At 41.1% G+C, this 24,670-nt stretch overlaps 1 protein-coding gene across 1 annotated transcript; it reads left to right on the forward strand.

Moving 5' to 3' along the window:
• The first annotated feature begins 904 nt into the window (after positions 1-904).
• AKR1A1 (aldo-keto reductase family 1 member A1) lies at positions 905-24,443 on the forward strand. Its single transcript, XM_027802644.2, has 9 exons — positions 905-1,037; positions 4,790-4,885; positions 11,084-11,203; positions 12,915-13,066; positions 15,764-15,959; positions 16,591-16,790; positions 17,825-17,897; positions 18,807-18,893; positions 22,381-24,443. Exons 2-9 carry the CDS (start codon positions 4,796-4,798, stop codon positions 22,444-22,446), a joined length of 984 nt encoding a protein of 327 aa, XP_027658445.1. The 5' UTR covers positions 905-1,037; positions 4,790-4,795; the 3' UTR covers positions 22,447-24,443.
• The last annotated feature ends 227 nt before the right edge of the window (positions 24,444-24,670 follow it).

The following is a 24,670-nucleotide window of genomic DNA, read 5'->3' on the forward strand; positions in this document are numbered from 1 at the left end:
AAAGAAAGAATCTGCGACAGAATTACCCTTCTAGAAATAAGTCTCTCCAAAGCCCTGTTCTATATATATAATGCCTTATTTCTGATCTAATTTTACTATTTTCAAATTCTGAAAGTTTATAAATTACTTATAAAAATGGAAGCTTGGAGTAAAAGTCAAACCTGGTGTGTTTCATTGTGTCTAAGATTAGGTGCTGTCTTCTTTCAGTTACAGGGCCAGAGTCTGCTGCTGTTAGAGGTTTTATCTTTGACTCTCTGACAACAGTAGCAAGATTGTACCTACCCAGAAGTAAGCACTCCGCTGAAGTCAGCCCGCTTTAATCTTACCTTCAATCTTGCACAAACAAGGAAACACATTCTTGTGCACCTGCAACAAAAGGAGCCTCAGCCTTCTCGGGGAGTGCCCCTGCTTTCTCTTCACGCACCTTTTAGCACAACAGCTGCAGTGTACTTGAGTGTAACTGGCCTTGCACTTTCCCTGGATTCCTGTTATTTAGGGCTGCAAAAAAACCCGGTGGAATTTCTCTCTTCCCACCAATAAAAACTGCTCCAAGAGGCCAAGACAAATAGCAGATAGGGAGACATATGTAAACGCGTACACTTCACGTAATCTTTATCCGTTCCGTTAGTTTTGTAGCTTCCCCCCGTGGTGCAGGCACTGGGCTGCGAGCGGGCGCGCCTGGCCTGCCTGCATTTCCCGATGGGAACAGAACCCAGAGCAAAAGGTACGCGGGGCACTGCCGGTACCGGGGGGACAGCCGCCCCGCACGGCGCTGGGGCCGCGCTGCAGCCCAGGGGCCGCAGCCCGCAGCAGCCCCACCGCACAGCCGTACCGCGGCCGCCTGCCCAGCCCCACGGGGGTGCTCGCTGCTGCGGTTCCGCTGGGTTTGTCTCGGGAGGCGCCGCCCCGCATGTCTCAGCCAGGTCACGGCTGCTCAGCACGGCCAGGCGCCCGCCGCCGAGCCCCGGGCGGCCGGAAGCGGAAGCGCTGGCCGAAGGCAGGCGGCGTGCGGGCGGTGCAGGCCGGGCGCTGTGCGGGTGAGTGCGGCGGGGGGCTCCGTATCTCCACCCGCCGCGGGGAGGACCCTCCCTGGGCCGCCCGATAAGGGGGAGGTGGGCGCGCTGCTGCGCTGTGGGGTGCCTTTGGGGAGACAAAATGTGGAGGGTTAGCTCCCATTTGCAGGGTACTACAAGATTCAGCAGCAGGGGTGTCTGTATTTTCGATATTTGCATACTATGCGTATTAATTTAACGCATATTTATGCGTGCTTGGCTGATGAAGGGCTCCTTGCTTTGGATTAAAAACTAGTTGTAACTGTGGGCTGATGTGCAGGTGCAGTTTATGCTTCTCTGGTTATTAATGCGTATTCTCCTGGCCAGACTGCTTACCCTACATTTGAATTACTCAGAGTTTTAGCTCTTTTATATGAAAATGTGGCAATAGGTGGGTATTGTTAAGCCAAACCTACGTCATACTTGTCCAGAATTAGTTCATTTCTGTGTTTATTTTTGTCTTTGCCCTCCTAAAAAAAAAGGCTTCTAGCTTTTTAGTGAACCCAATAATGGTAGCTAGTAGATACTGTAGTTCTCTTATATCTCCCTTTTAGGGGAAGAATTTGAGAGGGAAGTGTTGCTGTATTTTCTTCCAGTGTTTCTTAATTCTGGCATGTTTTTGTTCTCCTAGAGTTTGTACTTTTGCTCTCTGCAACTTTAATATGCAACTGTTACAGGAAGCATAGAAGGTTCTTAGAAAATGTGCTGATGCTAGTTATTGGTTAAACATGTACCTTGTCTTTTGAGCTGTACTGTTGTATTTAAAATGATTGTGTAACATAGTTGTGTAAAGTATACAGTTGCTCACTTACTTGTGTTATAGGCCAATGTGAATCAAAAGCCCTTAAGTCTTTAGTTGTATTGCATGATGTAAGAAGGTGCCTTTATTTGGGCTACTAAATGCAGGTTAAAAGCACCCACTTGCCTATAACTGGCTACAAAATTGCTATGCAAACTTGGAATAGAAAACTGTTAGCATTGTCATTTTGCTTTCTTTGACTCCTGTACCCCAAAAAATAGACTTAAACCCACAGTTTGGCTCACCAGTGATTGCTTTCAGCACCAATACCTGGACTTAATACATCACAGAGCAAATCCAGAGCTGTTAGCTTGTGTTTAACTGCTGTTTTGCACCGAGAGGTGCTGGTCCATTACAATCCTGATAACAAAGACACTTAGGCTCTCTAAATTATAATCTCAAATGCTATTTGTTAGAAGTAATCCTATAAAGAAAGTGGATAATGTTGATAATCTTACATCCCTTCAGCTGGTGGGACCCTGAGTCATGCAACACTGAACAGCCCTCCTGTTGAACAGCTGATTCATGTGCAGCATGCTGTGTAGACCCAGTTCAGAGAAGGGGTTACCCTGTTTTGGTCACTTGAGCTATTAGGGATTCTTTTACAAGAAAACAACCCTATTCATCATTTCTACTGTCAGACAGAAAGGGTGTTCACATGAGAACTTACTGGTTTTTCTGATGGAGGCAAGGACACATGTAGGTGGTGTAATTGTAGGTACCAAGTGTGAGCTACCTGCAGACTCCCCTGTTACAACTAGCTGCTGAGCTTATCCTGCAGCCATGGGTTGTGACCCTGACAACACAGGCCTGAAGGCCATGCTGTACACAAAACACAGCACAAGACAAGCCTGCACTTACTCGGATTGACTATGTGGATCACCAACTCCTTGGTGTACAATGACCTTCAGGTCAGGATCGCTCCAGCTACTCTATTAGGTCTCTCTGTACAGCAAGTACGCTGTTTGGTGTCTGCTGTAAATCTACAAAAATATGGCTTGAGAAGATAAGCAAGAAATTAAAAATATAAACTTTCTGTGTGAATACATCTATCAGCTGGGACTTAATTATCTGATGAAAATGGTAACATGGAAAGGACAGAGCTGTTCTGGGATAGTGTGCTGGGTGAATGCTCTGCTTTGAAAACATCCATTCCTCCTACATAGTCAGCCATTCAGTCAACACTGCATGCTTCCACCCTTAGGTTTTTTTTGTTTTTTTTTTTTTTTTAAACAAAGAACATTAATGAGTTTGGACACAGCTGAACTTGGGAAGTAACTTCCTCAGCTTCTGCTGAAATCAGCTAGCCAGCTTTGGGGCTCATCCTGAGTGCAGTTTCTGAGATAGATTGTGAGGATGTTGGAACACACTAGAAAACCTTCCTTTTTGATAAAAATCTGCTACTGTGAGGAGGTTGCTGTTTGCAGCAGCTATAAAACCAGCAACAGGTAGTGGAAGATCCTGCTGGACTTCTGTTCTGTTGAATTTCACAGGGAAAATGCTCAGATATCACAGTGCTAAAGCATGAGAGGGAAGCACAGGCTCAAAGTGACAATTGACTTTACATAATGTTTTTTCATTCTCCCTTTAGTAATGGAAGAACACTACTGTGAATTTGTGCGAAATCAGGTGTATGACATGTTCTATAATAGCAATGCTAGCTGTTGCATGTTGTTTGCACTTGAAATGCATCTTATGCAAGAGTTGAGCTCTTAGTTTCAAATTTCTATCAGAGTCCACATGCAGTTTTTGACAGCATGGGAACAAGGAATCTTTCAGCTCTTTAAAAGGTAGGTGTCCTTTTTTGAATGAGCAGGGAGACAGAAAAGAGCAGGAAGACGAAGTTATTTTGGGATTCAAAACACACAAATACGTAAGGACCTACTGCATGCATCACTTTGCACACAGCTATTTCTAGTTCTATGTCAGAGTGATAAAAAATTATATACATACCACTTTTACTTGATCTGTGTACTGAGGTGTTATTTCCTAGTGTCCACCTTTGAAGGTGCCTCAATTTTGTCCTCTGCTAGAACTGACCTCACATCAGAGAGGGTTTTTTTTAGTGTTTGGAAAAAAAAAAATAAAAGTAGCCTTCTAATTTGGTAGCATTTGCCTGTTGCAGGTATATAACAATTCATAAACAGTTTTGCTTGTTGCACAGGAAGTCAAAATGTTTCTGATTTTCTTCACAGTGCCAGTCTTGATAATGAGCTGTGGTTCAGCTCTGAGTTGGTGAAAATTGGGATTCAAGGGTGACAAAGCATGTATCTAGCATAAAAAGATGGGATGGATCCTCCAGCAGTGGTCTTTGCAGTATTATGTTTTTATTTTTTGGGTTTTTTTCTGGGCTATGCCTTCATAAATGCCTTTACCATTCACTCCTAATCAAAACCCTGCCTGTATCAGGTCTGCACCAGCTGTTTCTGACAAAGTGTGTTTATCCCCAGCTGCAGCAGTAATTAGAGCTTGGTTCCTGAGCTAGCTGGTAAAAGAGAAAAACTTAGTGTAGCAGTCCTATGCAATTACTGTACACTGAGGGCGGACAAACATCTCTTACTCCCTTCTGCCTCATCAATGCATACTGCTGATTGAAAAGAAAACACCACAAAGTTTTCACTTGAGCTTCTCTTTTAATAATATGTTATTGCAGGATGCTTCTTTTTGTACTTGCTAACTCTGAGAAATCTTAAACCTGTGCATTGTAAAGGAGAAAAGAGAATTAGAAGGAAGAGGAGAAAATGGGCTTCTTTTCTAGTGTCTCCAGGGTAGCTATTAATCTCTTATACGGGTAAAAACTGTAAAGAGCCTACCTCATCTTTATTCTAGCATGACGCGGACCTCTGTGATCTTACATACTTGGTTTTGCATAGAAAAGGTAAATTGTTGCAACTTACTGAATTGCTGCAAAACTCGCTTTGTTCTTGTTCTTCTTTAGGCAAAAATGTCTGCAGCATGCAACTTCATTGCACTCCACACTGGGCAGAAGATGCCTCTCATAGGACTGGGAACTTGGAAAAGTGACCGTGGCCAAGTAAGCAAAGAACAATACAATATTGTGCTCTCAACTAGTGTTTGTGTTTTGTGCACTTTTTTTGAAGAAGCTGGATCTGAGGCCTGGATTCTTCACTTGCGTGATTTTAGTCTTACATCCATTGAAGTCAGTGGAATGTATGTATGTATTTCCATGACTAAGACTTTAAGGCACAAAAGCAGCACCAGCAGATCCCTTAATACTTGTTAACCCAGGCCTCAGGCAGTGGTGCCCTGGGAGATGGAGCTAGAAAGAGACCAATGAGGAGGGTGAGACAGGGAGAATGCTGTACCTATGTTATGGTGCCTGACTCTTCCACTAGTAAATCCTCAGGCTCCCAGTTTGACCAGACATCCCTCTGGATTGGGGTGATGACTCAGCTGAAAGCATTATTTTGGCAGGCAAGAGCTCTAGTTGTTCTTGTAATAAGTCCTGTTCCAGCAGTCAGCAAGAAAACAAAGAACCTGCTTGGGTCATTCTGCTTTTAGACTAAGAAGACTAATGTGTCATTAGACATTCACTGTGCTTCTAAATGCAGTGAGTTGGCAAACACCACACTGGGAGATGATTCTGTGTGTTACTAGAAACTGTCTGTGGGAATGTTTGCATGCTATGGACTGCTTGCTTAGTATAATACGTCTCCCCCTTGTCTGTCTTTTCCTTTCTGTTTCATTTATTTAAAAGAAAAATTCTTGGGGGAAGAGATAGCACATACTTGCTGGGAAAGGCAATGTCCATCACTTGGTGGAATTCTTAGTTGCTATTGTTGTTTATAATGCCTTTTGCATTATGTGTACCTTTGCATGTCTGCGCACTAAATGTTGCGTCTCTTGCCACTACACTTGTGTTAGCTTCATGATGATTTTTGGAGGATGTCAGATGGCGTTGTGCCCAAGACTGAGAGGGAAAGTTAAAACCTGTCTCAAGATGTTGTGCTATTCTCCCGTGCAGAGGAATATGTGGGAAACAAGCTATAAAAATGAAATCTATTCAGAACCATTTTATTGTTGGTCTTCCTGTCCAAACAGCTGTCGGGACAGTGGATCTGTTGGGAATAGGAGCTGTGCTAATGTGGAACCTGAGTTGGTGAGAGAGCTCAGTCAACCTCGTAAATGAGGACAAGGGTAGATGTTCAGCTCTGTCACTTCAAACATCAGCTGATAGCTGAATTAAGCTTATTGACATGCAGGGACTTAATGGATGAATTTCTGCACACCCAAAACAGTTAAATGTACATTATCTAAAACAAATGCCTGAAATTAAGCAAAATAGGAATGCATTATTTTGTGCACTGACTGTTCTGAGGAAAGTGTGGTCTTATAAAAGAACCAGGAAAAATCCTGCTTCTGCATAGTTTAAACCTAATTCAGATGGATTTTGGCATAGTAAGCAGCACTTCTAGCAGCTGAACCCCACATGGGATGCAGCCATCTTCTCTGGGATCCCATGGAAGTCATTGGGCATCACTTCTTTGAAATACCTACTGTCTTCAAAGACTTACTCCTAGAATATACTGAAGAAAAAACCTAGAAACTGCAATGAAAATGACCAGAGTTACAGAAGCTGCTGATACTTCTATGGAATACAAAAATTCCTGTTTATGGCTTGAAAATTCAGAAGCATAGCAGCAATTTGGCAGAGTGTCCAAATGATTTAGCCTTTAAAGGACATGATGTCATTCAGGGAGAGTAACTGTAATTATGAATTAAAGACTAAGGGCCAAAAACCTAGAGGAGCAGAAGAATGATCATTGCTTATATTTAATCTAGCTGTTTCCCACGTAGAGGCTATTTATTGAACGCTCTTTTGTGCAAGGGCTGCATTAGAAGCAAGAGTGGATGGCTTTTAAATTATTTCAGGTGAATATTTTGTAGATTGTAATTATTTTCCTCGCTGAGCTGCTTTACAGTCTTGACTTAACTCTTGAGTAATTTCTTTATTATTGCTGTTACTATTCCTGATGCTAAATGAGTCTTGACTTTGTAGGCAGATCTTGGCAGTCGAATGTGAAGGCATCATTGCAGCCCTAGTTTTCTAGACAGTAGGAATTGAGGAGGGGAATTATTGGAAGACTGTAGGGTTTAGATGCTATAAAATAATTGGATGTTGTCTGTCTTAAGTGATCAAATGCTAGAAGAGAAATTTGGTTTGCACGTTACCATAGGAACATGGTGGTGGGCTATTGAACAGAAGGGAACACAGTACAGAAGCTTATGAACTGGCAACATGAAATGAGTTCAAAGAGAAGTCCATTCAGACAAGAACATCAAGAATATTAGTAGCATGATTTTTTAATACTGGAGTTTGATTATCTGTAATCCTTTAATGCTTTGTTCTCGTCTTTCAAGTGGTCCATGCTTTCAACCTGGAGGATTGATCCCCACCTGATGAACAGTCTGACCTGCTGTGGCAGAGGCTGATTCTGTGGGGAAGAGAGACATGGGGCTTAGGAAAGTTGTATTTCTGTGTGAAACTTCAAGAAAGCTGAAGAGGAAATGCATACCTCAGAAAACCAGTCAGACTGGGTGTCTTGTGACAGAATTGCAGCTATGGAGGAGACTTCTTGGTTCCTGGAAAAGTTTGTTAGGCAATACAGGGAATCCTGGTTACGTGCACAAAAATTTACTATGCTGGTATATGCGAAGGGGCTTGAATTCAACGTCTGATGGACAGGAGGCAAAACTTCTGTTTAAGGAACATCAGCTCTTAAATTGGCATTAATTATGTGGTGGTCCGAGTTCCTTTTCAGCCAATTTTTGTACAGTATGTACAAACTGTGATAGAGCAACATTTATGGTCTGGTCATATTGCATCAAGAGTATCATGTGGACTGATGATCTGTTGGTTTTTTTCCCCCCTACTTCCTGTCAGCAAACGTACTTGGACTGCTAGAATGTGACAACTTTGCAGGAAGCAGGGGAGGCTGTTGGAGCCTTTTCTTTCCAAGTATTATTGACTGGAACTGTTAGAGTGAGAAGCCTCTTCATAATGACATGAGGCTGTGCAGAAGAGGCTCCCTAGTCACATTATATTTCCAAGCAACACAGAGTTCAAGAGGGTTTTTTAGTTTTTCACCTTGTGATGGACAATTTGAAGAACTAGAAATCTAGTAATGGATATTGTAATGAATTGGGACTTACAGATTCTGCTTCTGAATCTGCTACTGACTTTTAGCAATATTGTGTTTCCTCCATCTTCAAAAACAAAAGAGGGTGGATAGGAAGGCCAGGTCCCTTGCTAGGATGTATAAACAGGAGTGTAGGTCCTAGGACTTTGCTATACAATGAAGGAGAGTAAGGCTTCAGTTGCAATATTGTGTCTGTTTTGGTGCAAACCACTTCAAGAAAAGCATGAACCAGCTGACGAGACAGCAGCAACAGTGATGCAGGGTTTAGGGAAGGTGAGTTGCCATGAAAGATGGAAGCGCTTACAGGTAGATGGTCAAGAGAGGTTTGAGAAGAGGTATGCTGCTGCTTTCCAAATGTGCAAAAAGCCCTCATAAAGGGGAAGGGAGCTATGGATTTCATGTCTGTGAGGACATCACCAAGGTGGCATCAGGGCAATCTTGGTTAGACATCTAAAAGGCTTTGAACATAAAGATACCTAAGCATTGGAATAGACTGCCTGTCACTTACAAGAATGGTTTTGGCAAATGTGTGTTGGAGTGGTTTAGGCTTAGTTGGCCCTGCTGTGGGGTATGAAGATAGACTACATGATGTCTCAAGATCCTTTCAGACCTACTTTCTACAGTTAGATGATGCTAGGTTGGGGAGTCACACTTAGGCTGTGTGACTCAACTTGCCTAATGCAAAACTGAACTCTAAAGGCTCCTTCCATAGCAGTATTGATAGGCTAAACTAAAGAACATATAGAAAGTTTGACGGCTCCTTTGGCTATTGTAACACATCCATATGCATATGAATCTCCAACTGCTTTTGTTGTCTTCCTCTCTTCCCCTCTCTCTCTCTCTCTCTTTGTCCTCTGCCCCCCAGGAAATACATGTACCTGACTGAATATAATCTCAAAAATACAAAACTTTCTGTTAAAACAAAGTACTCTTCTTACATTTACATATTAATTCTTTTCCCCTCCAGAAATGCTTTTTTTGCACATTATCTCGTGATCCTTTGCCTTTTGAGTGGAACAGGAACTCTCAGTTCACATTGGAATGTCTGAGTGAGCTGAGAGTAGTTTACACAGATACAGATTTTGCCCAAATCCAAACTTTATTTAAATGACCAGTTGCAGTTTTTCAGTGCTAGAAATTTATCAAAACGCACTGATATGGAAATACAGCCTCCTGTGTATTGCTTTGCAGAGACGTGTTTGGAGTGCCTTATCCCTAGTTTTCTGCAAGTGGCGCCTACTTTCATTTTATGGCAAATTTTGTGCCTGTGTGCATTAAAATAAATTATTATCCTGACAGAGGAAATGGAGGATTAGTACAGACAAAGAACACTGCTTTTTTCCCCCTCATTTCTGCTTCAGCTCCACAACTCTTCACCTTTTTGGAGGGTGGATATTGAGTCTTAAAAGCTTTTAATATGTCTCAAGTAATTTCAGAATTACCATGACCTTGACTTTGTAGTGACCTTCTGTGGAATGTCTTTGTCAAGGTGAAACAAGGACTGTAAATACCATCCTGCTAGAGAAAGGAAGAGCTTACTTCAGTGCTGTAATGTAAGTGCTTTGTGATTCTGGCTAAGGAAAACTGGTCTACATTCTGGTTTTCCTGTCAAAATGCCAAAGAATGCGGTCAGAATATCCTGTGTCTGCCTTTACTCTGCAGTTCTTGACAAGAAAAACAAAGCAAACCTACTAGTAGAAGAGAGATCTTTTCTACATTTGATTTCCCCCTTGTCTTTCTGTAGTATCTGAAAGCAGAACTGTATATGTCTTTAATTGTTGTTAACTAATGTCAGCTTTAAAAGGGAAAATGCTAGTACTTTGCTTAAGTTGAAAGAAATCAAACTCTCCCTAGCTTTTGTGGACACGTTTTTAAATCTCTTGATGAGAGATGTAATCTCTATAAATACATTAGGACCCTATTGCATCAAGCCTTACACACAGAGTAATTGACTATCTCCCACCATCTTGAGAGACAAGTCAGTGAAGAGTAATGTATAGAAATCCCTGTAAAGCTAAGCTGTACTTTTACTGTAGCACTTCACGTGGGTAGATGTAATGGAGAACGTGTGCTTACTGTCCATTGAAAGTTAAATGAAATAGATCTTACTTAATGCACATCAGCCTAACAGCAGATGATGACTACATTAGAATCTGTAGTAATTCTTGGTTCTTGCACAATCTGTTATTAAAAATCTTTATTCAAAATCTATTTATGAATCCTCGAAAAGATGCCATTCTGTGTTTCCATCTTCGGTTTCTAGTTTTGCTCCATATCTGAGGCCCACATGTGGAAATGTTTTGCGCTTGTGCTTCACTGGAGCTTTCAAAAGGAGAACCAGATTCAAAGTATCATGCTTTGGTTCTCAACCATTCTGATGCACATGGAGCAAGGGATGTGTTGCTGTTGGCAACACCTTCCATGTCAGCAATGTGGAAAGCAAAATGCCAAGTTGTGAGCATCATCAGGAGATTCCCTGCAGGCCATGGGTCAATATTCAGCAGTATAGTGACTTTCATTGTCATGCAATCAGTGGGAATGAGGCATGAAGGAAAAATGTGCCATAAACCAGCATTATCTTGGAAATTAAGTGTGAGCAACTGAACGAAACTCAAGCTCTGGCAATTCTGGAGTTAGAAACCAGGCTCTTCCTGTACTGGGAGAGAAGTATCTTCCAGGTTTGACTGACAGTGATTTGTTTGTAATTACTGAAAGTTTGTCTTCCTAAGCTAGGATTTATTTGAAAACTGTTTCTTAAAGCTCATTTTACATTTAAGAAGGGTAACAACTGTAGTTAAGAATGAATCCCTGTTCTGTCTAGTGAGTTCTTGCATGCTTGACCTGTGCACAGTCTGTTTTCTTGTTACTCTTGGAGCATCTGCTAGCAATTAGGTCTTCACTCCTAGAGGCTGTGCCACAGAAGACCATATCCTGCTCTGAGTCTCGTGACCTTACATAGCTCTGTACTTTGTGGGTATTCCTCACTAGGTCCCTAACATTTTAAATATTTTTTTCCCCAGTGATATGTCCCTTTTCACTGATGGCATTGGGTAATCTGCTTTTGGTTACAGGTGAAAGAAGCAGTGAAATACGCCCTAAGTGTGGGTTATCGCCACATAGATTGCGCAGCAGCTTACAGCAATGAAGGGGAGATCGGTGAGGCTTTCCAGGAATGCTTTGGGCCCAACAAGGTAAAAACACAAGAATCACTCAGCTGGCTGTGTGTTGTATCAAAATGTACAACTGTGACCTGAAAGTAGACTGCAAAGTTAACATTTGTGGCTTTTCCTGTGGCATGAAAGAGGGCTGTCTCTCCTCATGTATCCATACTGGCTGTCAGGAGGAGAAAAGATTGTCAGGATTATTTGCACGGAAGCTACAGAAAATGCTGTGCGCTTTTTTTTTTTTCTGTTTTGGTTTTTTTTTTTTTTTTAATTTCTCTGCCTAACCTTTCCCCTTGCAAAGTATCTGATCTGGGTGTTCAAAAATTGGAGGTTCCCAGAATCAGTGGTTAAAATTTAAAATATTTGCCATGATTTATATGAAGAGTTACTCTAGTTTGCCAGTCTAGAATAGCGTGCAATGGTGGGTAGCCACAGCAACTTCAGTGACTGTGGGTTTTTTGGTTATAGATACAATATGAGCGAGTAAATACATACCTGTTTTCCTTTTTTCTTTTTTTTTTTTTTAAACCGTGATTACGTTTGAAGGCTTGGTGTGACTCAAGGACCTGCACCTGAGGATCCATGGCCTAAATATTATGTAATGTGACAGGCATTCTTATGGATGACCCGAGGTGGAATCTTAAATTCATCCCCTTGCTCTTGTTGGCCCAAGGGGCCGGAAGGATTACCTGTACATCCTCAGAGCCCATGGAAAGAAAGTTCTTACTTTCCTGCTGCTCTTGCCTTGGCTTTGGGGCAATCTCTTGGTTATGTGATTAGCTTGAGAGAGGTTGTTTTCAGCTTGCCCCAGGGATTCCTTCCTACGAGGTATGGTCACTAATAGAGGGAAGCATAGGACTCTTATTCAGTTCATGTCTGCTAGCTAACTTCAAAGTAGAATTTTTAAAACACCTTTCTCTTTGAACACAACAGCCATATATGAAACACAAAAATAACAGAATGATTGGAGGAGAGAAACTGAGGAATTAATCATTCCAGCTTCTGTAAAATGCAGACTTGAGTGCAATCTGGTCACTTGTAAGACAGTGAGAAGTGCCCTCTGATGGTGTTCTGTGCTTCAGTTTGCCAAGTATGATCTCCCTTTTGCATTTTATGCTTTCTAGTTAACCGACTTTCTGTTTAATTTCTGGGTCTTACTCTTCCAATACAGGGTACAGGGCACTCAGTTCCTAGTGCATTCTTTCCAGAACCTAGAAACTCAAGTGCAGAGGTTTGGGGAAACTTCTTCTGTTTGTTTTCCCACGCTCTTTCCATGAGAAGCATTCTTGGTTTATAACATGTGATGAATGTAGTAAGTTAGCTGGTTGTGCCTAGATTATGTGAACTGTTAAACAGAAAATACAAAATTTACATATGAATAAACGAAGTAATCTTTCTTTTGGCCACATCACACTTAGGAGTGGCTTTAACCCTTGCATTGGAAAATTTGGAAAAGCTTGTGTGCATGAAGAGGATTGTTTTGTTTTTCAGAACTTCTAATAAATTACTAAGTATTTGGTGTATTTTAGGACTTCCCAGTGTGTGTATTTCTCTTGCTTTTCTCCATCCGGTATATTTTTGAAAGGTTTACATTTTAGGTTCTATGCGTTAACCTTTTTTATTAAAAAAAAACCCCAAACTTAAATTGTTCTCTTTGTTTTAAGGCTAGTTGGGAAATTGCTGCAATTCTTTTTCTGAACTTGTTCCAGTAAATTATGCTCTCCTCCCTTTCTTAAAGGTTGTTAAAAGGGAGGACCTGTTTGTAACATCAAAGCTGTGGAATACTAAGCACCACCCAGAAGATGTAGAGCCAGCAGTAAGGAAAACACTTGGAGATTTGAAACTGGATTACCTGGACCTGTACCTCATGCACTGGCCTCATGCCTTTGAGTAAGTTCTACATGGAAAGGGCACAGAATGCAGAAACCACAGTTTTACATGAGTGGCTGGTGTTATATCCTGAGGACCTTCTTGCTGAGCTGTGAATATTTTCCTGTATATACTGCCTGCAAGATGTTTTTCAGTGTGGCTAATATAGTGTAGTCCTATGGACTGTCATATAGACGCTCTTTTCTACCCATAGCCTGTACACTTAGTCATATTTGGTCCATTCATTCATAGAAACAATTGTTCAAATTTAATTCTTCTTTGAATTTCAGTTGGGTGGGAATTTGTTTAGTTAGATTTGTAGCATGTCTAAACACACAGTAGAAGAGACAAAACTGTTTTTGTGTAGAAGTATTGTAAGTAGAAAAGGGATAATTGTTCTCATTATTTAGCAACGATGAGGCTGGAAATGTAAGTATTAAGTCTTTATTTAAAATCTTTAAGCAGTTACTTATTTTTTTTAATAGTGAGCACATCTAGGTAATGGGATTAGGATCACTAAACTTCTGACAGTTTGGCATGGGTGCCAGAGTTAGGTAACTGAAAGTAGCCTAACTGGGAAAAAGTAATGAAGCTTTATGGCACCAGTTTCCATATTGAAGCTTGCTATCTTATACTAGCGGAAAATTTGGCTTGCTGTGAGGTAAAATCTTTGTTGCGTTTAAAATGTATTAGAAGTTTAAAAGAGTCTATTGTCTTCCTCTAGGGATTGGGGAAGTGTGGCAGCTATTCTTGCTTGTGCCATTGACCAATATGGTAACCTTGAGGAAATACTGAAACTGCTTTGTGCCTAGTTTTACTTATCTGTAAAATGAGAATTAAGTGCTTTGTAAAGAAGACAAACACATTTCACAATGGTTTTCAACTGTACTGGAGTGGTTGAGCACAGTCAGTATCATGGTGGCATCTGTGTGAGGCAGAAATGAAAATGACTTATGACACTTTAGTTGCAGTAATTCTACAATTTGAGGAAATACATATTGAGAAAGTTTCCAGTTAAGTGCTAAATGCGCTTGTCCTACAACCCCATTAGAAGCAGAGTTCTTTGCTTTATTTTCTTGTAGATGTGGAAGCAGTCGTTCCGCCCCCCTCCCATCCCTACAATCAGTGAAAAGGCAGGTGGGGAATAAATCTCCTGACCAGATGTTTGCATGGAGACTTCACTCAACAGGGGAAACCCTGTTAGTTTAAGGAGCTTCTGTCTGTTCGGCTAATCTGAGAATGTTTTTTTTCCCCTTTTAGTCATATGAACTGAATTTTACAAAGCATACAACACTAACAGTAAGAGGACAGATGCTCAAAGCATAAACGTATTCCTCAGCATAACAGAATGAGGAAGTGTTTTCAACTAGAGCTGGTTTGGAGGAAGCACTGTTAAAAATTCCCCCTGTTGTGAAACAGGTTTGTTTTCCAGTTGATTGAAAAAAACCCCTTAAACATTGCTTTAATAACACATAACACGTAATGATGTATATTGAGATATTACTAATATTTGAATTTGCCTGATGTTGTGGAAACTATTGACAAAACTGACATTCTAATAAAGCAGTTTCATGTTTTCTCATTGGAAACTGTTCACTCTCCAGTTTTGCATTAGCTCTACTTCAATGGTTTTAATGCATGGTTATCTATAATGCCTGTTATATTGGGAAACTGAGCAAACATGTTACTTACACAGAAATTAAAATAGACTTCTGGATGAAAATCACAGTGCCTTTAGGTCTTGAAAATTAAACTTACTTGGTATACCACTCAACATAGGAGGCTGCTTTTCTCCGTTGGGAGCTCATAAAGCTTTCAGTTACTTTTGATTCTAGATTTATCAATGACATGAATAAGAACCATCTCCCCTTGTCCCCAGCTGCTGCCATCTCTCACACTGGTCACTGCTTAGCTAGAGCAATGTAAGGCAGTCCCTGAGACCTGAGCTTGCAGAGTCCTGCAGTGGTTACGGAGCTGCACTCTTCCAGTGGAATTGCTTGTACCCCTCCAAGCATGGACTGCTCAGACGCCAGTCATAGCCCTTTGGCAGTGTGGTAGTGTCACCTGGCATAACCACGTTCTTTGTGTGTGTTTTGGGGTTCTTTTTAAACTCTGTTTTTTAATGGGTTGGTATGACAAACTGGAAACCTATCAGCCCAACCTATCAGCAGCACGTTCATGTTAAGACTTCTGTGAGAATCTGTGCTTGTATTGAGTACTGACACGGTTACTCTGTAATTCAGAGGGAGCGGGAAGGCCAGTGTACTTTGAGTACAGTCTCTCCTAGACAGCTCTTAAATCAAGATCCCTTTGGTAGCAGCTCCAGACAGGCTACGAAGAATATCAGTCCTCTCTCAAAAACAAATTGGAAAACCAAAGCTGCCCTCTGAGTTTCTGCTCTCTAAATCAGCTGTTTTGCTAGGATCCAAGTTGGCAAAAAGCTGCTGCTGTGTATACAGCGGCTTATCAGTTCTGTGTAGTCATACCGTATAGGTAAGTAGTTCAAAGTGCTGTATAACAAGTTTACATAGGAAAGACTGTATGTGAAATAATTTCTTACAGGTTAAGTCAGCAAAATGGAATTCAACAGAAAAATTCTGTTTGTATTATATCCTGCAAACTATGTATAAGCTTTTAAGAATACTTTGAGAAAGGTTTATTTTACTGAACTAACATAATATAAATAATGTACTTACATTTTTACCTTCGATGCTGTAGACGAGGGGACAATCTCTTCCCAAAGAATCCTGATAACACAATGCGTTATGATTACACTGATTACAAGGATACCTGGAAAGCTATGGAGAAGCTGGTAGAAAAAGGTCTTGTGAAAGCCATTGGGCTGTCAAACTTCAACAGTCGTCAGATTGATGATGTACTAAGTGTGGCTACTGTCAAACCAGCTGTGCTGCAGGTAAGATGAATAAAGGAGAGGATGAATACCTTGCCTGTTTGTCCATAAGACTGAAGAATTTGCAAACCAATGCTATGTGTTTAGCACAAAGGGTGCAGCTTTTTATGTACAGGAAAAAATATGGCCAGCTCTGCAGGCATAGGGACATAGAAGCAGTCTCTGCAGGCAGATCAGTTTGTTGGGGAGGAGGCCTGTAGCCATTTTTTGTGGCCATTTATACCTGCTTAGTTGAACAGGTCTGTAGAAGAGTTCATCTTCCCTGTGAGGAACAGTTTAGTCTATAAGAAAGAACGGTTGTGAGGGAGTAACTTGAATCCTCTTTGTAGAGAGCTTCCTTGGTCGTTGGATGATCTGTTTGGTACATAGGGAAAATCCAACACTCTAAACTTCGGCAATCTGTTCTCCTTTTCCTGTAAACTTAACCTACCAGACACTTTTTCATTCTCCTGGTGGTAAATTATCCTCTTAAGGTTAACTTACTTAACTTAAACCTTATCCTTATAAGGTTTTCCAGAATCTGGAATGGCCTCCTGTGTTGTGTTTGGTTCTGCTGTGCTTTTGGCTTCCTGTTTGTTTAGAGTTTTGTGTTGATACCTGTTCTCCAGCCACTCATTGTGGGTCATTTTAATAGGTAGAATGCCATCCTTACCTAGCTCAGAACGAGCTGATAGCTCACTGCCAGAAACGAGGACTGGTTGTCACTGCCTACAGTCCCCTTGGTTCTCCAGATCGCATGTGGAAACACCCAGATGAGCCTGTGCTTTTAGAAGAACCTGGGATCAAAAAACTGGCAGAAAAATACAGCAAGTCACCCGCCCAGATCATCCTCAGGTACAGAATGACTGTGAGAGAGGGTGGCATTTGGGGCTCAACCTTAAAGAAAGCAAAACACGCAAGCTAGAAGGAATCTACTTAAAGTGCATGTTTTTCTGCAGTGGTAGGGAGTTAGAATCACAGGGAGTGCCAAAAGCAAACCCCTTTTTGTGCTTGTTTTACAGAGTTGGTAGAGTTGGTCCTGCTTTAGGACAGGTGGACAGACTAGAACAGAGGGGTCCGTTCAGGGCCTGGATGCATGCCTGGGACAGTTCACTACCTTTTCTGCTGTGAAACAGCAGCAGGACAATTAAGGCAGCAGTGTGCCACATCTGAGTGCCACTTACTTGAATTTGCATGTGGCCAGTTCCTTGCAGCCTTGAATGCTTGCTGTGGCATTCAGGTGGGCTCCTGGGAAGTGGGGCTGAGGAAGGGACTTCCTCCTTTGCACTGAAGAACTGTTTGCTGGGGCTTTTTCATACAGCAAAAGCCAGCTATTGGATACTGGGAAACAAGATGATTGAGTGGTATCCAGAATGAGACCAGCACCCTGTAAAGTAAAACTGGATTTCTGTCCTCATTTTTTGTTTAGCTTTGTATCTGTCAATATCACTGACACAATCTTGGGCAGCAGCAGGTTACCCTGCCAGCTGAGCATGTTCAAGATTTTGTGCTCAAGCCACTAGAGAGGCACTTGAGGGATCTGGGTTTTCTTTTAGTTTCTCAGTGATTGTCATGTTAGAACTTGCATAAAATGCTTAAGTAAATTCTTCTGTTTCTTGGGTTTCTAGCTTAAAGCACCTGAGACTTGCTTGCTTGTTCAAAGGCATGAGCATCTTGCTCTCATTGGTTAGTCTAGTGGCTACTGTCTTGCTTGAGCTTGGACATGCTAGGTCCTAACACAATACGGTGCTGTGTCAACCCTCTTCTGGGTATTTTTATTTCACATAGAAACATAAGTGGCATCTCTGTTGCCACAAATTATTACTCAACCGAAATAAATATCGTGGTTCGTGGGCTGCACAAACAGAAAATCCCTCTTCTCTTGACAGATGGCAAGTGCAGCGTAAAGTGGTTGCCATTCCCAAGAGTGTCACTCCTGCTCGCATTCAGCAGAATCTCCAGGTAAGTTTAAATGGAGGAAGGAAGTTTCAGCAATGCCCTTTCATGTGAGTAATGTACTTCGAGGGCAACAGGCTGAGGCACTTGGTTCATACTTGTTCGTCAGGGTATGCACACACTTGGGAGGGTAGAAATTTCTGGAAAATGTACTTGTTATGTTTTAAGCAACTAAGTGTGTGAGTGTACATCTGTGCACATGCATAGTCTTGTTACCAAAAGGTAAAGAACGTACTTTGTAGAAGTCTAAATGGAAAATCTTTACTGAAATTCATCTGATATATGATTTTATTGAACAAGGGAGTCTTCTAATTATGTTCAGTGGTTCTTCTTTATGAATAATAGTTGCTTTAGCCTGCAAGTGAGGGCTGGTGAATATTTCTGCAGCAAACTGCCATTCTAATGGCGCTGAATTAATAAGGGTGGTTCACTTCTGCTCTGAGGTAGAGACAGTTCTCTTTAGAAATTATTTGAAAACTCTGGTTTGAAATAGTCTTGAAGGGAGGTCTCTGAATTACCTCCTGCGATCTTTTTTCAGCCCTTAATCATACAGGTTGGCTGGTTACGTACTTGTTTTTAAGTTAGGAGTTGTTTCTCTGTTACTCCTGTTAAACCAAATGCTGCCGTCTAGTATACTGATAGAAATCTTAAGAAATTCCAGTAATCTCTGCAGTTATTCAAGGTTTGGACATACGTGGGAACAGAATATTGATTGAATAGGCAGCACTTACTTGGAGGAACAGTCCCACTGCTTTTTGCTTTTGTGGAAGAGTGCTATGCAGTATGAGCACCTCAGACTTTAAACCTTTGTTTTGGTGTTTTTTATAAAATGGGTTTCATTGCAACTTCACAACCGGAAGCCAAACTAATGGTAACCTATGGTTATTTAATAAAGCCTCTTGTTTTTGTTCTCAGGTGTTTGATTTCAGCCTCACAGAAGAGGAGATGAGCCACATTGGAAGTCTGAATAAAAACTGGCGTTACATTGTGCCAATGATTACGGTAAATTTCTCATGTTTCTAATAGTTTTCATTATGTGCATGTGGCCACATCTTTGGGTTTTTGCAGTTTTCTTTCTTTTACTGCCCTCATCAGAACCACTTACTTGCAAGAACACTACATGGCATTCCTCTAGAAGTACTCCTTTTTCCAACTATTCTCATCTAATTTATGGTATAAACTTAAGATCAGTGAAGACTCAGGATGCTGTTAGTTCTCCACTTCCATCCTGGAAGTCGCATACGGGAATCTGTCCACTCCCCTCCACTGGATGTCCCTCCTTTCTGAGTCTGTTGGAATGACCTTCCTGCAATGTAGGGAGTTTGGGTTAGGCTGTTGTATTTTTCTTCCCAAATCCATTAGCTGCAGCATCTTTTAGTATCAGTAGTTTACTCTGCCACATGAAACCTCATCTCATGTACCAGCAGATGCAATTCTGTTATTAGAGAAACTAATGCCTTGTAAATGTTGAAGTCATCCTCTTAGTCTTTCTTTTCTTATATTAAAGGAGCTGACATGTTCCTTTCCCTTCACTGAAAAAAAAAAAAAAGTCAGTGCCTTGTTGTCTTCTGTCTTCATAGTGTTCCTCATTTCCTACTGTCCTGCTTCTGACAGGAAGCTGACAGAGAGCTGTTGCCAGCCCCTGGTGCAACACCAACCAACATGTGGCAACAGTGCTACAACAAGTGTGAAGTGATTTATCCCTTCTCTGTCATACAGTACACGGCATAGATACAGTAGGTGTCTCTGCAAATTCGGAAGCTGTCAAGCATACCCTTGCCTCTTCAGAGTTTGTCTGCCTGTAAATTATTCTTCAATAGTCAGTGGCTACTGGCTATAGTTTTTTTCTTTGGGGAAAGCATTTCTCCAGGATTTGTTATTGAATGGTTTTTGACTACTTGAGAGTGTGTCAGTGACTAGTCTGAGTAAGGAAACAGAAGTTGTGAACGTGTGGTGAATGGCTGTCTCATATCAAGGGTAGATACTTGTTCCAGCTTTCACTGTTTGTTCTGTTGGGGCTTAGGAGATCTTCAAAGCCACCATGCTTTTAACTTTATGGTTGCTTCAGAATGTGTGCATAAATATAAACGCCCACATCGCTGCAACCAAAATTATCCTTGTGTTTATGGATCACGAGTCTGTACACCGAAGTGCAAGCTTAGCTGCTGAATTGTGTGAATGTGGTAGTGACAAGCACACCTGCTGCTGACAGTATGTTTCTTTCAAGTGTTTTGCTACTCATGCTGCAAACAAAGTTGTTTTATTAATGAAACTGCAAAATACATTAGAATATAGCCTGGCTTGGATGAGCTGAGGATAATTGATGTGCTTTTGTTACTTGGGAGACCTGATCAGATTACAGTGATTCACAAAGGAGAGATGAAATACAGTTCAAAGTGCTAGCCCATCCAACTAGAAAAAGGGTGAATGTGATGCAGCTGGGCTTCAAAGATACTGCCATATTGTCAGATAGAGACAGGAAGAAGCAAGATGGGAATTAAAATACGACTCTGTAGCTGTAAGATCTCTAGTGGAACCTGTTGTCTCCTGCCCATCCCTTCTGGGCTTATTGGAAAGAATTTTCATCAACTGTGAATTAAAATTCCTGTCTAACCTTTCATGCCTATCTCCTCTATGAATCTAACTTACATTGTCTAGATTTCAAAGTGTGATATGGCAGTGGTATCAGAGCTCCTATCATAACTGATGAGACCATTTCCCCTTGCCTTATTTTACTGATATGTCACCACAAGTTCTTACAGTTGTGCCACTCTTCTCCACATTGTATTTTGTAAAGCCTGAGGAGAGGCTATTACATTGTCTACATACGATTTAGGTTGCTTTATGTGTTAACAGTTCATTGTCTGAATAGAGGTTGGAAACGGCCTTGCACCAGCCTGAAATCCAAACTTTTGGAAACATGTAATTGACCAGGGAATATACTTAAGTGAAACTTGAATGACTAGCAAGCCAGGAGAGGAAGGTGATGGTGTTGTACACATGATGATCTGCCTATTTTTGATAGTTAGCTACCACTGACTTGCAGTGTGTTCACTGCTGATTTTACCTCCCCCCCTTTCCTCAAATTCCTGGGGTAGACTGGAATCAGTTGTGTGAGACATTGCTTCTGGCAGCTGCTGTCTTGGCATGCTGTGAACAAGAATGCTTACCTGAAGAGCTGTTCTGTGTAGTGAAGTATGCAGAGGGAAGAAACTGGGGGGAAAAATGAGGAATATACATTTTAGAAACACAAGGAAGTTGTTGGCTCTCGAGAATATGAGGAAACCTGAAAATACAATGATACTTTTGTCCACAGTTTAAGAATTGCCTTCAGTTAAGGGCTTTATTTCAGCTTTAATCTGAGCATCAGTCAAATGTTAAACCTTAACATCTTCGTTTTCTGCTCTGTGGTGCCCTCAAGTGACTAATTTCGCACTTCAGTAGTCACTGTAAACAATTCATTACTGGGGATTCCAGTTGTTGCTTTGAAATGCAGGTTTCATACTGGAAGCTAAGAGGGACTTGCTGGTGGACACTTGGTTTGAAAGTCCCTGTGGGTTCCTTCTGCCCCTGTAACATTTTGAGTGATCTTTAAACGTCATTTATGCATACAAAAATCATTTATTTATCTTAACATAACTTCTGTTTAGTCATTAGTGGCCTAAATTAGGTTTTAGCTGAATTGTGCTCGTCTGTCACCCAGGGAAGTATGTATGTCTTTACCAATGCTGCACCTGAACTTCCCCAGACATTACTGGTGAGGAATGAGGTTTTATCTCGGCTCCTCAGAAGCTGAGGGTGTTGCAGTGGACTTAATGCAACTAGAAGTGTAACTTGTGCATCTGAATGCTTAGAGGTGGGATGTAGGCACTGAGATTTCTGCATGGCTACGTCTGTTTTCGTGCCAGCCTGATCCTCTGTTTCCTTATCTGTGAATAGTGGTTTCAGTATTCCCATTGTATGGCTGGAGAAGCTTGTCTTCTGTGGAAATGTTAAACAAAAAGTGCTATGAAGGAGTTCAGTGACACTATTAAGCTTCAGTAGATGACCCTGAACAAGTTCTTCAATGTATTTCATCTTATCCATCTGTAAAATCGGCAGCCCAGCAACTCTCTATCATGGGAACCTGGGCAAAAAGCTTCAACTCCAGTAAAGTGTTTTGAAGTGTGTGTGTTACACCACTTACTCAACAGCTACAAGGCAAAAGGCTTTTAACTATTCTTAATTTAATTCTTCACGTCTCAGCAGCTTGAAAGACTCTAGCTCTAGGCTATAGAATTCTATCTCCTTTTTAAATTAGTTTTTAAATTTGTCTTTCAAGAAAACTAAGAGGACTCTGGAGTAGAGGGAACAGCTCTTGCTTAAGCTGAAGAAGATACTCCCTGATGTTTGGAATGTGAAGGTTTAGAAATCTAAACCATGCAGAATTTGAAATGGAGAGTAAGAAACAGATTTTTATCTTCCTGACTTGAGTCTGTTTACTTTGCAGGTGAATGGAAAACTAGTAGCAAGAGATGCTGGACACCCCCATTACCCTTTCAATGATCCCTATTAACTACTAGAAAATAAGGTGTTAGAGTAACATGCTCCTCTGCATGCCCTTCCACAAAATAATTGTTGCCACAATCTGTCAAAAACCCTGTCCAAATAAAACCTTCCTTCCTGAGTAGGTTTGCTTACAATGTACTGCTTCTAATTGACCTCCTTTCTGGAGATACTGTAGCTTCCATGTCAAAGTTTGTGGATTTATTACAATGACTGCAAGCTTGCTCCTGGAAGCATCAAATATTTTGGAGATTAGATAAAAAGGTGGGGAATCTAAATCAAGTTCCAAACATGTCATTATCAAGCTAGGGCTATATTTTGGGTTTACTGCCTGTGAAACAGTTTTGAAAGCTTCAGTTATTACCATGAAGGAAAAAAAAAAAAAAAAAAAGGTGAAGGCATGAAAACATTTTAAGACTAAACAACTGCTCAGCCATCAACTTTGATACATCAGAATTGATATTTTTTATACAGGAACAAAGTGAAAAGTGCTACAGTTGCACTATGTCCATTCATTAAAACCCAAGTAACCAGCCTTGCCCAGTGCTTTTTATCCACCTCAGAGTACTTGCGGGACTTAGAATTCTCTATTTTCTTTTAATTTGTCTGTAGATTTAAGGAGAATAAATGCATAACCTGGAGCAGGCCTTCAGGCAAATCCTTTCTGTTGCTTGTCACATGGATAGGTTTCAGCTCTGACAATAGCTCTGATTGTCCTAACACAAAAGCTTGGAGAACTTTTTAGCAAGTCTTGTAAAAAAAATCCTGTTTTTCCTGTAAAGTTGCCTGGTGTCTCTTTACCAAAGATGACCAGTTTGAGTTCTGGAAGGTCACAAAATTAGTTCCTGACTATGCAGTAAGAGCAAAGGCCTGTCAGAGGGCCCTTACCACGTAACGTTCTGTTTTTGACTGCTGCCTGGGTTGATGCTTGGGAGAGCTGGTCCTGTCTCCTCTTCTACCACTGACCTGCTGGTAAAACTGGGCAAGCAATTTACCTTTCCTGTGCCTCTGTCTTCCCACTTGCCATGTCTGTCTGTTACTCCCTGGCAGGGACAAATTTACTGAACGCTGATATGCTGTTGAGAGGACTGGAACTCTAGCTGTTTTATTTTGTTTCAGTCTCATAATGAATTGTCTAAGCCATCCAAGTACAAAGGGCATCAGGCGTTGGTACCTACTGGTGCTCTGATGGTGATACCTTCTGTGGCCTTAGCAAAGTTAACACTTTATTTTGATTTTCTCTACCTGTAAAATAGGTTTAATGCGCAAATGCATTGCTGCGGACAGGGTAGCAAGGCAGAGTTTCTAAAAGCCTCTCAGAGTTAAAACAAAGGAACTCTTTCAGATCTGTGGATGCCATTCAGAGACGGTCATAAGCATGATTCCGTGTTTGCTGCTGGATAAAGAAAGCTTAACTGACTGTTAAGTGAGATAAAGAACACTTATTTTTCCTGTAGCAATAACAAACATAGAATTAGAAGAATAATCCTTTGTATTCAAATAGTGCAAAAATTGAAGAATTGAATTCTTTTAGTTTTGATAACCTCGTTTACAGTAGGTCTATGGCAAAACTATGTTCATCTCAAGCATGGTGCCTCCTCAAGTATTTCCTGCCCTGGGCCTCACAGCATGCAGCTGAACTGGAACAAACCTGTTTATTGCTCTTTGTAATCCTTATGTAAAATTTAAAGAACTTCTGTTCCTCAGGAGAGTGTTTCCTAATTCCTGCTGAATGCACCTCAGTGGAGAAAGCCATTACAGCTCAGTTAGGATTCTTTTACTAGAGTGGACCTTTCCTTCTAAGGGAAATTAAATCCCTGTTGGTTTCAAACCAAGCACGGGTGACTTTGAATACAGTTCTTACTGCAGATCAGTAGGGAAGCAATTTTACTTTGAAGGTGCTATGTAGAATTGTAACAGCAGTCATCCTGCCAAGGAAAGTGGCTTTGTTGCATGTATTTCCACTTGCACGTTTGCGTGTCTTAAATAAATACTGTACTCTGTGTATGACTTTTGAGACTTTTTCGCCACACACACACACCCTCCCTGCTTGCAAATGTCAGGGCCCTAATTAACTTTTTTTCTAGTTACTTCTCTGATCAGGAGTAAGTAGGCAGAGGGAACTCCCAAGAAAAGGAGATTAATCCTCTGTCTCCATTAAACCTGCAATTCCCGGCAGTGTGACTGCATGGGGTAATGTGGTGCAGTTGAAGCTGGTGAGCTTTTATCTTGAA

Source organism: Falco cherrug, chromosome 12 (genome assembly GCF_023634085.1).
Source record: "Falco cherrug isolate bFalChe1 chromosome 12, bFalChe1.pri, whole genome shotgun sequence".
NCBI classification, from domain to species: domain Eukaryota; kingdom Metazoa; phylum Chordata; class Aves; order Falconiformes; family Falconidae; genus Falco; species Falco cherrug.